Source organism: Eulemur rufifrons, chromosome 12, assembly GCF_041146395.1.
Source record: "Eulemur rufifrons isolate Redbay chromosome 12, OSU_ERuf_1, whole genome shotgun sequence".
In the NCBI taxonomy this organism is placed as follows: domain Eukaryota; kingdom Metazoa; phylum Chordata; class Mammalia; order Primates; family Lemuridae; genus Eulemur; species Eulemur rufifrons.
The window spans coordinates 2,970,776-2,986,031 of NC_090994.1; the positions used below are offsets into that span (position 1 = coordinate 2,970,776).

The 15,256-nt window shown below is 41.6% G+C and overlaps 1 protein-coding gene across 1 annotated transcript; it reads right to left on the minus strand.

The window, feature by feature from the left end:
- Positions 1 to 2,673: 2,673 nt before the first annotated feature.
- On the minus strand, positions 2,674 to 4,592 carry DEFB135 (defensin beta 135). The gene is made up of 2 exons (XM_069484803.1): positions 4,529 to 4,592; positions 2,674 to 2,843 (listed from the first exon to the last, which is right to left on the minus strand). The coding sequence occupies exons 1-2, from the start codon at positions 4,590 to 4,592 to the stop codon at positions 2,674 to 2,676; spliced, it is 234 nt and encodes a 77-aa protein (XP_069340904.1).
- Between the last annotated feature and the right edge of the window lie 10,664 nt (positions 4,593 to 15,256).

Sequence of the window (15,256 nt, forward strand, 5' to 3'; positions counted from 1 at the left end):
AATCATAGACAGGATATATTAATTGTTTAGAGAGGCTTCAACAGAAACATCTTCCTGCCCCACCAAACCTTCAGCTCCCCATTTATCTTTTCTATGAACCTCCCATCTGCAGAGGAGCAGATCTGCCCTGGCCTTCAGACTACCTTGCACATCTCTCCTGCTGACCCTGAAGTTCTTCTTGAAACAGAAGGAGAGAGGCCCCCTTGTGATGTGCTGTCACAGGAACTCCTCATCCACCTCCCTAGTGTCAGTTGAGCAATGGCACTTTCCACGTCAGTTCCTAAGGTTCAGCTATAGGCCATAAGACTGCTCGGCCGGGGTTTCATGTTGGATCCTCAGACACAAAGTGACCACCACCGCGGCTGCCCATCATCTGACCCCACTGGTTGGGTGTCACCCGATGGGTCGAGAAGCTAACAACATGCTGATCATGTTTCTCTATATGTGTTACTAATAAACTATCTAAATCCATTTGGACTCATTGTTTTCCTTACCAGCCAACCTTATGAAGGTGTAACAGGAAAACACAAGGATGCAGCAAAAGCAGTTCTAAGAGGGAAGTTTATAGCAATAAATGCCTCCGTTGAAAAAGAAGAAAGATCTCAAATAAACAACCTAACTTTACACCTCAAGGAACTAGAAAATGAAGACCAAACTAAGTCCAAAGTTGGCAGAAGGAAGGAAATAATAAAGATCAGAGCAGAAATAAATCAAATAGAGAACATGACTCGGCTATGTGTATAATCACCTTTGTCCCTTCCTTGGAAGAGTCAAAAGAGTTGAGTCAGGTCTCAGGATGTAATCTGCACAGGATGGATATTTCACCCATCACAGCAGCTGGTGTTTGTTTAAAGCTCCAGACTTTGATGGCGTCACTTCCCAGGAGTGCGCCAATCAAAAGCAAATCTATTCTTCTTCTTCTTGTCATATTGGGAGCAGCACTTCTCTCTCCCTGCCTTATTCTTCCTGAAACCTATTCAAAAGAAGAAAGGGGCTGAATCTTTATTAACTTAAATATTTTACCTTGCTTATGATGAGAAATTTTAATAATACATAAGAGTAGAAACATGTTTATGGCCTGGTCATACAAAACAGTACAAAATTTCTTTAACCACGCATTGTAAACTGTAACATACTCAATATTTCAACTTAAATATTTTTAATATGACTTTTCTTTCATTGTTTTCAATGTCAAGTAAGTATTCCTTAGTAGGTTCCCAAGTAGACAAAATTAGACAACCCAATAGAAAAATGGATGAAAGTCTCAAGCAGGCACATCACAAATAAGAGTAGCCAAGTGGCCAATGGACATCTCTGAAAAGGTGCTCAGCCACATTAGTCATCAGTAAAGCACAAATTAAACCACCATAGTTCATCTTTATATATTCCCTAGAATGGGGAAAAAAAGGCAGAAATTACTAGTTTTGGATGAGGAGGTAAAGCAACAAGAACTCTCAGCACTGTAGTTGGGAGTATAAACTAGTACAACCAGCTTGGAAGACAACTGTCTAGATAAATTAGACAATTTATCTAATAAAACTGAATATATGCATAGTCTGTGACCTAGCAATTTCACTCCTAGGTATATACCCACAGAAATACCTACCTATATGCTTCAAAAAAAAACACGTACAAGAATGTTCACCATAGCACTATTTACAAGAGCCCAACACTGGAAACTACAGCTATGATCACTAGAATATTCAAATAAGTTGTGATATCTTCCCCCACGTAATACAGTATACCACTGAGAATTATAAACGACAATTAAATGAAACAGATGAATAAATATCACTAAAATAATGTAGAGTAGAAGAAGCCAGACATGAAGAAATACCTACTTTATGATTCCATTTATATCAAGTTCAAAAACAGATGCCAGAACCTTCCTATTAAAAGTTGGGCTAAGACAATTCACAATTGCAAAGATACAGAATCAACCTAAGGACCCATCAAATGAAGAGTGGATAAAGAAAATGTGATAGACACACACACACACACACCCCCCATGGAAAACTACTCAGCCATAAAAAAAGAATAGAATAATGTCTTTTGCAACACCTTGAATGGAACTGGAGACCATTATCCTAAATGAAATAAGTCAGGAACAAAAAACCAATAAGTGTCATCACATATAAGTGGGAGCTAAGCTATGGGTACACATGGTCCTACAAAGTGGTATAAAGGACATTGGACCCTCAGAAGGGGAGATGGTGAGGGGGGTAAGGGATGAAGAACTACCTATTGAGTACAATGTACGCTATTCAGGTCGTGTGTACACTAAAAGGCCAGACTTCACCACCATACAATACATATATGTAACAGAAAACCACTTGTACCACCTAAATCTATTGAAATAAAAAAAAAATGGGCTAGGAATTATCCTGTGTGGCATAGTGACTGGTAGTGTCCGGGATGTTGTAATTTTCTCTTCCTGATCTACTTGCTGCTTATACAGGTGCAATAGATTTGTGCAATGCATCAAGATGCTCACTTAGGATTTGTACATTTTTTTCTAATTGTATGCTATACTTCAAAAAAGTTCTTGAGAGTTTGGATGAGTAATAAATTAATAAGAAGACAGAACACTGAACACAAGGAGTTTAATTAGGAGAGTACTTCCATAGGAGAGGCAATAAAGACAAAACAGCCCGAGATTTCAGATAATCACAGCTATTTCCCAACCAGTATCGGTAAATACTTTTTATCTATGCAGCACAAATATGAGGTATCACACAAAATATGATACTCTTCTCCTTTCGAACACTTTTTCCGGCAAGAACCTTGCAATCGCCAACATGAAGCAAAGATTCTTCTTATGTATATATTGGGTCCACTTCTAACTGCCAATGGAAACAGAGGAAAATGCACTGTTAGTGTCCTGCAGTGTCACGTTGCCAGGGAGAAATGAGACTTAAAGCCATACTCTTAATTTTTCAATGGTAAATTGGACATGACCTAAGATAGCCAAGACATTTTATGGCTAGAAGCTCCCTTTTCACCTGCTCTTACCTTATTTTCCAGAGGCTTTATTATAAGCCATGACATGAATCCACAGCTACACAAATCACTCATCAACTATGTGCCATTACTGGGGTGCAACAGATTCACCTTCGAACTATTTGCTATAGAAAGAACATTCAGACACTGGAAGAGTCCCAGGAATCTGCAGGGGCCCCATATCAGGAGACAAGCAGGGTCTGGAATAGCTATTCAAGGTAGCTTGTGACTATCAAAGCACCAGCATGAAGGAAAAGAAAAGATCACCGAACTGGAATTTCAGAAGCCTACGGTTCTAGCCCAGTATTCTCCCAATAACATTCTGCATGACTTTTTGTCAGGTGCTTAATTGCAGAGTACTTAAGAGCATCCTATGGGATAATGAGCATGAAATGGTTTGAAATACCTGAAACATATACCTAGATCTCTTGCTAGTGATTTTCCTAGACCTTAAAACCTAGGTGCCTCTGGACACCAAGTCGGGGGTGGGGGGGAGGAAGAAGGAAGGTGGTTCAAGAGGTGACGGATGTCCCCGAGTCACCCACTGATCACCCATCCTTGCATGCTAAGCCTATCACCGTCTCCACCCCATTGCCCCCATGAAACCATGTGTTGGGCCTTTGTGGTGTGAAAATAATTAATGCATGAAAATAATCAATGTGGTATGACCAAGGGCCATTAGAAAGCAACCTTTCCTGCCATGTGCTTGCTAGCTCTGGGGCACCTTTCTGGGAGCAGAGGGGTCCAGTGTGGAGACAGTGCAAAATATCCAGAGGTCCTGCCAGCCAGAACAGCAGCAATAGTCTCGACATGATCTTCATCTATATCTGTCTTTTAAATCCTTCATACCAGGCCCTTGAGTGATACATTTTAAATATGAAGGTTTGAAGCAAAAGGTGGGAGCTTTCTGCAGACCCCAGAAAACCACAAGCAATTTTGAGAACCTCTACTTTAATGACTTAAATGGACGCTTCTCTGTGTTACCAAGTTGCTTCTTTCTGTCCAGAGAACATCAATTCTGACCCCTCAAACTGATTATCCATAGGATATCATTATGCTATAAGTTAATTTAATACATCTCAGCAATGAGCCCTGTTTGTGGATTCTGCTTAGCAAAATATCTGCCTTGGCTTCTAAATGAGTGAAAAATAACATGGGTGGCCAACTTGGGAAGGCAAGTTCTAAGAATCCTCAAGGAACAGCCTCCCTCTCAGCCCAAGTCCTCCGTGTCCTCTAAAGGTATCATCTTTTTGCTCTGCCCCACTTCTGCCAAGACCATCACTCCAACCTTCCTGTCAACTTTCACAGACTCCACAGACCAAAATCTAGAACTGGTTTCTTCTCGGAAGAAGCCATCTTCTATCGTGTGTCCTTAGCATCTTTTCTCCATTCCCTAGAACAGCCCAGAGTGTCCACCTCTGCTCACGTTCCTCCCTCTTTCAGCTTCCTTTGTCCAAGCCCTGCTTTTTTCTCACACCCCCTTTTCCTTCGCTGTTCCTAATTCTACAGGGAGGGGCTTCTGTTTTACCTGGTGGAACACAGGAGAGCAAGACAAGGACCACAAGGACCAAGAGCACGCTCCTCATGGCCATACCCATAAGCAAAGACGCAGCTGAGATGCAAGGGCGAGGCACTCCCTGTGTAGCTTTGGAGAGATGGGGAGCTGCATGGCTAGTGAACCTTTCAGAACAAGAACATCTGCTTGCTCCACTGAGCTGTCCAATCAGCGACAGGTGTTTGAACATGGCATCTCACCATTAAGGCACACTTCCTGGGTGCCACTTGTGTGCTAGCAACTGAATTCACAATGCGTAGCAGCCCTAATCTAGGCCCTGGTAGGATGCTGTGTAGGTGCCTTTGCATCCTCGTTTTACATCCATTTCACAAATGCATATAGTGTACGGAGAAGTATAAGACTGCCTGATATAGTTGACAAAGGGTTTTCAGTACTAATTTTCTATATATGTATACTTTCAGAATGGCATTGAAAATCGACTTAAATAATTCCAGCTTAGTTTTAAAAAGGAAAGGACTATACTAAAGTCCTTAATAGAAAGTTATTTGCGGTTACTTAAATAATATAATGATATTGCTCTATATTTTTCCTTTTTTGCATTATCCTTCCAGGTTTGTATTTTTAATTTGTTTCTAAATTTTTTCATTGACCCATTGATCATTCAGGAACATGTTGTTTAATTTCTAAGTGTGTCGTTTCCAAGGTTCTTCTTTTTATATATTTCTAATTTTATTCCATTGTCTTCAGAAAAGGTACTTGATATGATTTTGACTTTTTTGAATTTGTTGAGACTTCCTTTGGGGCCTAAAATATGGTCTATTCTGGAGAATGTTCCATGTGCTGGTGAGAAGAATGTGTATTCTGTGGCAGTTGGGTAAAATGTTCTGTAAATGTCAGCTAGGTCCATTTGGTCTAGTGTATAGTTTAACTCTGTTTCCTTGTTTTTCTGTCCTGGAAAACTCCCATTACTGAGAGTGGGATGTGGAAGTCACTTACTATTATTATATACCAGTCTGGCTCTCCCTTTAGATCTATTAATATTTGCTTTATATATTTGGGTGATTCAGTGTTGAATGTATGTATATTTATGATTGTTATATCATCTTGCTGATTTGATCCCTTTATTATTCTATGGTAACATTTTTCATCTCTTTTTAAATTCTTTGACTTGTAGTCTATTTTATTTTGTATAAATATGGCTACTCCTGCTCTTTTTTGGTCTCCATTTGCATGGAATATCTTTTTCCATCTCTTCATTTTCAGTCTCTCTCTCTCTCTCTCTCTCTATATATATATATATCTGTCTTTATAGGTAAAGTGGGTTTCTTGTAGGCAGCATACAATTGGTTCTTGTTTTATTCACCCATTCAGCCACTCTATGTCTTTTAATTGGAGAATTGAGTCCATTTACACTCCGTGTTGTTATTAATAGGCATGGACTTACTACTGTCATTTTGTTACTTGTTTTGGTTGTTTTGTAACTCCTTCCATCCTTTCTTCCTTCCTTCTTTCCTTCCTTCCTTTTTTCCTTCTTTCTTTTTCCTTTTGTGGTTAAGTAACTTTCTTTGGTTTTATGTTTTGATTTGTTAATTTTTATTTTTAATGTATCTATTATAGGTTTTTGCCTTGTGGTTACCATGAGGCTTATAAAAAACATCTTACAGATATAACAAGTTATTTTAAACAGATGACAACTTATCTTTTACTACAAAAAATAGAAACAAACAAATGAAAAACTAAAAAATTCTACAATTTAACTCCACCTACCCTCCATATTTTGACTTTTGGTTGTCTCAATTTACATATTTTTATATTGCCTATCTTTTAACAAATTGCTGTAGTCATTATTATTTTTGATAAGCTTGTCTTTTAGTCATCAAATGAGAAGTAGGAATGGTCTTTGGGGATTCCTTTGTTTTTGATGAGTTTCTTTTCTCTTGTTGCTTTCAAAATTATCTTTGCCTTTGACTTTTGACAATTTGAGTATAATGTGCCTCAGAGTAATCTTCTTTGGGTTGATCTTGCTTGGAGCTTGGAATTCTTGAACTTCAGTAAATTAGATATCCACATCCTTCCCAGAATTTGTGAAGTTTTCAGTCAGTATTTCTTTAAATAAGTTTTCTGCCCCCTTTTCTTCTTCTGAGACTTCTACAATTTGTATGTTCATACATTCAGTGGTGGCCTATAGGTTCCCTGTGCTCTCTTCACTCTTCTTCTTTTTTCCTCTTTAAATGGCTAATTTCTTTTCTTTTCTTTTCTTTTTTTTTTAAGACAGTCTCACTCTGTTGTATGGGCTAGAGTGCCATGGTGTCAGCCTAGCTCACAGCAACGTCAAACTCCTAGGCTCCAGCAATCCTCTTGCCTCAGCCTCTCGAGTAGCTGGGACTACAGGCACACACAAACATGCCCAGCTAATTTTTTCTATTTTTAGTAGAGACAGGTTCTCACTCTTGTTCAGGCTGGTCTTGAACTCCTGAGCACAAGTGATCCTCCTGCCTCAGCCTCCCAGAGTACTAAGATTATAGGCATGAGCCACTGCACCCAGCCTAAATGGCTAATTTCAAATGACTTGGTTTTGAGTTTGCTAATTTTTTCTTTTGAATGATTGAGTCTGCTATCGAAGCTCTCTACTGAATTTCTCAGTTCTATTATTATATTCCTTGGTTCCAGGATTGTTGTTTATGTTTTATGATTTCTATTTCTGTAGTAAACCTCTCACTTTGTTCATGCATTTTTTAGTTGTGTAGCTCTGTTTTCTTGCATCTCATTGAACTTCTTTAAGATAATTACTTGAATTCTTTTTTAGGAAATACTTAGATCGTTTCAGCCTGGGAGGAGACCATCTGAATTCCACAGCACTCTATGACCAACAAATTGTTGGACACGGTGAAGAGCCCTCTGTCTTTAAGAATGACAAAATATATGGAAATGTACTCTATCTACCAGATAAGCCTCAAAATTAACTATAACACAAACCAAGGAAGATCAATGTAGGATATGTGGACTTCAAACCCATATTAATAAAAAAAAAAAACCATTATTCTCTAGCCAGACCTTTGCCAATGTAATTACGAGCATAGAATACTCCAACTATTTCTATCCCCTAACAGGGTACAAGGGGCTCCACAAAGTTCCCTTGCTACAAAGAAGCTAACATAAGAATATTTCAGTGACGTCTGTGCCTCTGTGCCTTTGCTTCTGTGGATCCACTGAATATCCCTGTGATCCCTCTTTCCTGGACTTCTAGATAACTCCTACTTACCCTTAAAGATTCTACCCTGGAGCGTCATCTCCAGGAATCTCTTCCTGCTTTCTCCAAAGCTCAGTTTGGTGCTCCACAGAATCCTGTACACAAAACTATCCTAGTTCTTACCTCTTTATATTAAAATTATAGACTTACAGTCTCTCTCTGCTCCAGGTGACTGTGAAAGAAAGAATCTTCTCTATTCTCTACATCCCTGGAACCCAGCACAGGGTCTACCATAAAGTAGTGTACCACAAATGTTGGTCACAGTGAACTGAACTAAATCTCCCGCCCTTCTCCTGATCTCTGGACCTCTCCCCCACATCCATAGTGATCGTAGCCTTTTGGTCTGTGTCTTACTTATTGCAGATTTACTTATTGCAGATAACTAACTTCCCTGGGTTCTCCTATCAGCTCTATAGGGCAGAATGAAGCGACACTGCAGCCCCAATCACCCACCCCAGCTCAGTGAGAGAGGGGTCCCCATCACCTCCTAGAAATGTTAAGCTCTGGGATCCCCGCATCAGACATAAGAGGCTACCTCCTTGCACTGACTCTGCTCTGCCTTCTGACTTTAGTGATTCCGGCTAAAGGGATAAGTTTAAGATAAGCAGGGCCTTGGGAATGTATCCTAGACCTTCTCTAGGGCTGTGCAGGGGAAGAGGGAGCTGAGGATCTGCTCACAGGTACAAATAAGGCTAAATATTTGTCACATGCCAGATTTGTAACCAGCATTGAGGAATTGTCCTGTGCAACCCTCGGTCATCCCCAGGATTCCACGGAGGTAAGGACAGCCTTGCTTGTTACACTTGTGGTAAGAAATTTGAGGAAGGGGAAGATACTGAAATGCCCAAAGGAATGAATCACGTCCCATAGACAATGTGGCAGAAGCCAAGGAAGAACGCAAACCAGCCCTGAGGACTTTTGGGCACAGTCCCAATGGCGCCAGGGCATTCAATCTTGAAAGCAGGGGCTGAGGTCTTTCTGCCCTGTGTGTGCCCGCAAATTGGTTCCAAGCCATCTCCTCTCACAGAATGTCCTAAGACCCTGAACACAATCAAATCTCACCGAGGGTAATAAACTGATTCACCTGGTTACACAGCCCCTTCCAGGCAGGTGTATTTCTTGATCACTTGGGACAACCAGACCTTATTTCCCTCTCTGAAATTTCCCAGGTACAAAGAGTGATTTCTTTATTGATCTTGTGCCTGAATATCTGTTATGTGTGACCAGTTGTATTCTTCCCTCTTGGGTCTGGGCTTGGGTTTTGGTCTGAAGTCACTTCTCACAGCCTGTAGGGTCTCACGGAGACTGACATAATAATCTTAACCCTCACTCTGAGTTCTATCCGAGTACACGGTTAGAGGAACACTGTGAAAGAGTGGGGAGTTCTGGATCAGTCCTGAGAAGGACCAGAAGTCAGAGCAGCTTTGTCAGCAACCAAGGAGTGTGTTCAGGCTCTTTACTCCTCTGGGCTGAAGTTTCCCAGTTTTAAGGGGCAGGAAGCAATATAGGAAATCACTTTTACTCTCACCCTCTGACATTTCTGGGTTCTCCCATCAGCTGTATAGGGCAGAACGAAATGACACTGCAGCCCCAATCACCCACCCCAGCTCAGTGAGGGAGGGGCCCCCATGGCCTCCTGGAAATTCTAGGCTCTGGGATCCCCACATCAGACATGAGAAGCTACCTCCTTGCACTGACTCTGCATTGCCTTTTGACTTCAGTGATGCCAGCTAATGGGATAAGAAAATAAGACAAGCAAGGCCTTGGGAATGTGTCCTAGACCTTCCCCAGGACTGAACTCTTCAAGCTGACTATTCTCTAGGAGAAGTCTGGGTATAGGGCTACCTGGGAAAATGCAGTGAGTCATCCTGAAGCCACCTGTGTCATGTCACTATGCTCTGTTACGAAACTTGGAGCTCCTGCCCAGAGCCCCTGACATTACCCCTCTCCACTCCCAGTCTCCTAAGCCCCTGAGATTAACCAGAGATGTTAAGGCATAGGAGCCCTTTGTGCCCACTGGTATCTTCTGGGATTAGTGGGATGAGGGAATAGATCCCAGGGATTTTCACTGGCCTCTAGGAAACAAAATCTCTCCAACTTTATTTTGGGTAATGTGTTCATTATAACATGAGTATACCAAACACCATGCAGTCCATGAAGGCAGGCATTCAGCAGGGTATACGTCACAAAAGAGAAGAATCAAGGCTAACAGCATAGTGATTCTGTTGTTGAAAGAGAGACACATTACTAAGCAATCACTGGAGTCCCTTGGGGAGCCTCAGCAAGGCAGGACCCCCAGAAAATACTCCTGGGAAGGATATTTTTTGAGCATCTATATTTGATTCCTATCTGACATTTTTCCAATTAAAAAGCTGTGTGTCTGCTAGAAGAAGTAGATTTTCATTTATTCCATCAAAGCCTGGGAAGAGGAGGCTAAGGGAGTGCTGGAGAAGGGAGGAAGTTGACAGGGGGGCTCACAGTCTGCAAGCCTTTTTGAAGGAAAAAAAAAAAAAAAAAGACGACCTTGTGCATCAGGAAAGCACTAGCTTGCCAAATCCCTCCTGTTCTTTTTTATACATCTCTCCTCACACCTCAGCCATTAGGGAAAACAGTCTTGAGGTTTCTCAGAAAATTTAAAATTGTATATTGGAACTGAACAATTCAGTAAGTGGATTGCAGGTGGTGGGAGCTAGGTTTCTTGCTCTTAGGGTGGGGATTTACGGATAAGCAATGGGAGGAGGCTAGGATGACCAAAGTGACAATAAATTAAACTTGGAGATACCCATATGAACTCATGTTTATCTTAGTATGGGTACAGACGTTGACATGCAGAAAACATTACCGATATGGGCATCTGTATGGTTAGCATACGCACATATATTTTCCTTCTCTGTCGGCTGAGAAAGTCTAAAAGAAATGACACCCCACTAGCAAGGAGCACACCTGGTGCCAAGCCCTTGTCTTCTAACGCCAGTCTCCACTGAAAGGAACAGGGATCCTTAGGACAGAAATATACAAGATGAGTCTAGAGCATTTTATAGTGCCAGAAAGTAAGAAAAGCCCTTAAAAAAAAAAAAAACTACTAAGAGTATAACACAAGAGCCAACTGAAAGACTTTCCTGACAGTGTTGCAGGGTGCTGAAAAATTAAAAAAAAAAAAAAAAAAAAAAAAGACTTCCCAATGGTTAAAGCTGGAATCATTTGAGCAACACAATAAATAGAGCAGTATTGGATGAGAACTCGAAGTATAAAATAATTATTCATGAGCCTATACTGATGCAAGTGAATTGATTGATCAATGGTAGCAAAGAGACAAAGCTCTAAGCAGAGGAATTTCAAACAATTTATGTAGCTACTCCATCCTCCAAGACGGGGAGCATAAGTCCCCACTCCTTAAACGTGGGCTGTGCTGAGCCTACGAAGACGACAATGTGGAAGGGAGTGGGAGAGGAACTTCGAGGTGGAGAAACCTGACAAACACAACCTCAGATCACCAGGGATAACTCACACCCACAGCATGTACCCTTAACAGCGTAGGACGGAAATGGCACTTCCTCCCCAAACCCATAACCCCAGTGTATTCACGAGAGAAACACCAAATTCCAACAGAGGACACCCTAGAACATAAAGGACCAGCACTCTGCAAAATGGTCAAAGTCATCAAAAGCAGAGAAAATCTGAGAAACTGTCACAGCCAAGGGGAACCGAAAGATACATGACAACTAACTGTGAGATACACTGGATGGGACCCTGGAACAGAAAGAGGACACTAGGTAAAACATAAGGAAACCTGAGTAAAGTATGGATTTAACTTAATAATGATGATGACTGATTGATAGAATACTGATATAGAGAGGATACATAGATGAGACAGAGAGATAGATGGATAGACACATCTTATTTAAAAGCGTGTTAAACCCAGGATCGAGCTATAGCAGTTACGGTGTGGCATTAGTGCACATAGAGACAAACAGAGCAGTGGGACAGACTAAGGTTCCCAGCATGAGACTCACACATACATGGAGCCTCTGTTTAAAACAAAGGTGGCACATCAAGATGGTGGAGAAGCAACAACCTTTTCAGTAATTTTTGGTGTTGAAACAATGGCATTTCCATATGGAAAAAGATTCAATAGAATCCCTACTTTATACCGTACACAAAAATCATCACAGGTCATTAGAGCTAAATGTGAAAGGCAAAAAATAATAATACTAAATAAATAAAAATAATATAGGAAATAGTTTCCTAACCTGGGAGTAGGGAAAGATTCATAAGCAAGGCCCAGACAATTAAGAGAACACGTGTTAATGGAAAGATACTGTGTTAGTTTCCTATTCCTGTTGTAACAAATTACCAGATATCTAGTGGCCTAAGACGTATTTATTATCTTACAGTTCTGGAGGTTGGAAATCCACCATGGGTCAGCAGAGCTGTATTCTGGAGGCTGTAGGGAAAAAAAAAATCCATTTCCCTGCTTGTCGCACCTGCCGGAGGCTGCCTGCAGTCCTCCGTCTTCAAAGCCAGTGGTGTAGCCTCTTCAAATCTATCTTTCTCTCTTTCTCTTATTATCTCCCCTCCCTCCCCTCCACTCTCACCCCTGCTCCATTGTCACCCTCCTTCCCTCCCGCCTTCCTCTTACAAGGACCTTTGTAATCACATCGCACCCACTCAGATCAGCAAGGCCAATCTCTACATCTCCAGATCCTTAATTTAAGTCTCTTTTGTCATGTCAGGTAACACACTCACAGGTTCTGCAGATGGGGATGTGGACATCATTGAGGCCACCACAGATACATTAAGAAAGTAGGATGGCAAGACACACTGGGAGAACATATTTGCTGCACGTAGAACTAGCAAAGGGTTTGTATAAGGAAAATGTAAGGAACATCTGCGAGCTATTTTTGATGGACAAACCAATAGAAAAAAAAAAAAACGGCTAAAAACTTGAATAGGCACTTACCAAAAGAGGAAATACAAATGACTAATAAATACACAAAAAGATACTCCACGTTATTTTTAATCAGAGACCTCAAATTAATCTGCAATGAGATATGTAAATAGAAAATCAAGTCTCAGGGCCACCCCCCCAACTCCTTGTGCAAAAGAGAAGGTAAAAGCTCAGGCGCCTGTGAAGAGCTGGCCCCACAGGTCACTCATTAAGGAAAGTCCTTGCTGACGTCCCATAAGCAAGGACATGCAAGTTGCTCCTGTGTCCAGCACCTAAAACTAAGGCCTGTTGGATCCCACATTAATGACGAATGACACGTTTATCTCACAGGTAACAGAGCTGGAGACAAGACAGGATCAGATATTCATCCACCTCCCCAGGGACATCTACATAACTGATGCTTCCTTCACGCCCTTATTTTACATAAAATGTAGATTTCTTGGGCCTCACAAGATTGTAACTGCTACCTCATCACCCTCCCACGCCCCACCTTTTTCCTTCTCTCTGTTGCCTTTAAATTGCTGAAGGTTCCAATTTCCGCTTCAGAAAACCAGCCACAGCTTGTCTGCGGTTCATGTTTTTCCTGGGTGCATCTTCAAAATCTTGGCTTAATAAACCTCCATGGATTGAGACTTTTGACTAAGTCATTAACCTGGGTCAACAGCTACCACTGAATAACTACCAAATGTCTGAAGTTTATAGGTCTGACAATACCAAACAGTGCCAAGAACGTGGAGTAACCAAAGATTCTTAAACATTGCTGATGAGTATACAAATTAGCAAAACCACTTGGGTACACAGTTTGGCATTTCGATAAATTGAAGTTATGCACGCCCTGTGACTTAGTTATTTCATTCCAAGGTATCTACCCTGCAGAACATACCTGTCTTCTGCCCGTGTGCACAGAAAGTAAGTACAAGAATATCCACAGCCGCACTCTCGGTAATCGCTAAGAAAAAAAAACTCAAATACTTGTCAACAGTAATAAATACTTAAAGTAGTCCATATGCTGCAATAAAATCTAACAAATGCTACACAGAAAAAATGCAGATACATCTTAAGAACAGAATGAAGGAAGGGAAGCCAGCCACTAATAATGCATTTGTGCTGCCATTTCTATGTAGGCCAAAAACAGGCAAATTAAACTACACTGTTAAGTAATTTTTTTGGCTTGTGTAAACAATAACTGAATATGGATTAGATGTATTTTTTTCCTGATTTCAAAACTTATTACTACTTTTTTTTTTTCAGAATATTACATGAGTACAAATGTTTAGGTTACGTATATTGCCTTTGCCCCGCCCAAGTCAGAGCTTCAAACATGTCCATCCCCCAGACGGTGCACACCGCACCCATTAGGTGTGAACATACCCACCCCCTCCTCTCCCTGCCACCTGCCCCACACCCAGTGAATGTTACTTCCATGTGTGCACATAAGTGTTGATCAATTTAGAAGGGAACCATAAAATGGAGCGGACGTGTGAGGAATCTCCAAGTCAAAGCAGCGGTTCCCTTACGGGGAGGAAGCCAGCAGTGACTGCCCAGCGCACACCCAGGCCTTCTGGTGCTGGGGAAGTTCAGTTGTCTCGATCTGAGTGGCGTTGACACAGTGTTTGCGTCACGTGACATTGCTAAGCTATGGATAGGATTTGCTTATTTTTATTTATACATATTAAATGTCATCTTTCAGCAAGGATTTATTTTAAAAGTTTAAAAGCAGAAGCCATGAAAAAAATAAATTTGCACATGAGGAAAAACAAGCGGAGAAGTCACTGCACTCGGGAAAATCCTGGCTGGTGAATGACTGTGGAAAGGGTAGAGAAGGGTCCTCCTCCTCCAACATGGTAATTCACTAGATGTGCACGAGAAAGAGCACGAGAATTCTAGCCAACTGAAGATAAAGGAAGAAAACATCAACAGAGCAACACCAAAGGGAGGAAAGGGAGCAGATTTTAGTTCCCTGGAGACTTTTCCCAACAGGACCTCGGGCAGGAGTGGGGCACACTCAGCACCATCAGGACAAGCACCTGCCACAAGGTGAGGTCAGTGACTCATTGACAAGGACACACGTGGGCGTGAAGGAAAGGGCCTGTCCTGACCACATACCGATCTGCTTTTCCAGAATTGTCTAGCAGGGGGCACAGATGTATTTAGAAAATGTTAGGTTCAGGCTTCCCATATTCCCTAGTACGTGATTGAACAACTTCAACTATAAGGAGGACAGAGTTCTGAATCGAGAATCAAGAGACCCGAATCCTTGACCCAGCACCACCACGGCGTGCACCCTTTCTCTGTGAGCCCTGATTTCTCCAACTCTAAACGGATGGGGCGGCCTGAGCCTGTGCCACGCCTATTAGCAGATGGTTGGGATAAGATCTGAACTTTATGGGCAGGGACCGTCTGTCCCACGCAGGGTCTCCTGCAAGGGAATTCCCAGCCCCCACCCAGCACTGACCTACTTCCACTCCACTAATCCACTGTCTCTGCCCCACTCCCATTCCCACCCACAGACGCGCCCTCAGCTCTGTAAGCATCGCTGGAA

Excerpts from the sequence above, each read along its gene's own strand:
- DEFB135 (XM_069484803.1), bottom strand. The coding sequence starts at position 4,592 with ATGGCCATGAGGAGCGTGCTCTTGGTCCTTGTGGTCCTTGTCTTGCTC. Across the intron at positions 2,844-4,528 it reads GCTCTCCTGTGTTCCACCAG|TTAGAAGTGGACCCAATATA; the intron begins GTAAAACAGAAG and ends TTCCATTGGCAG.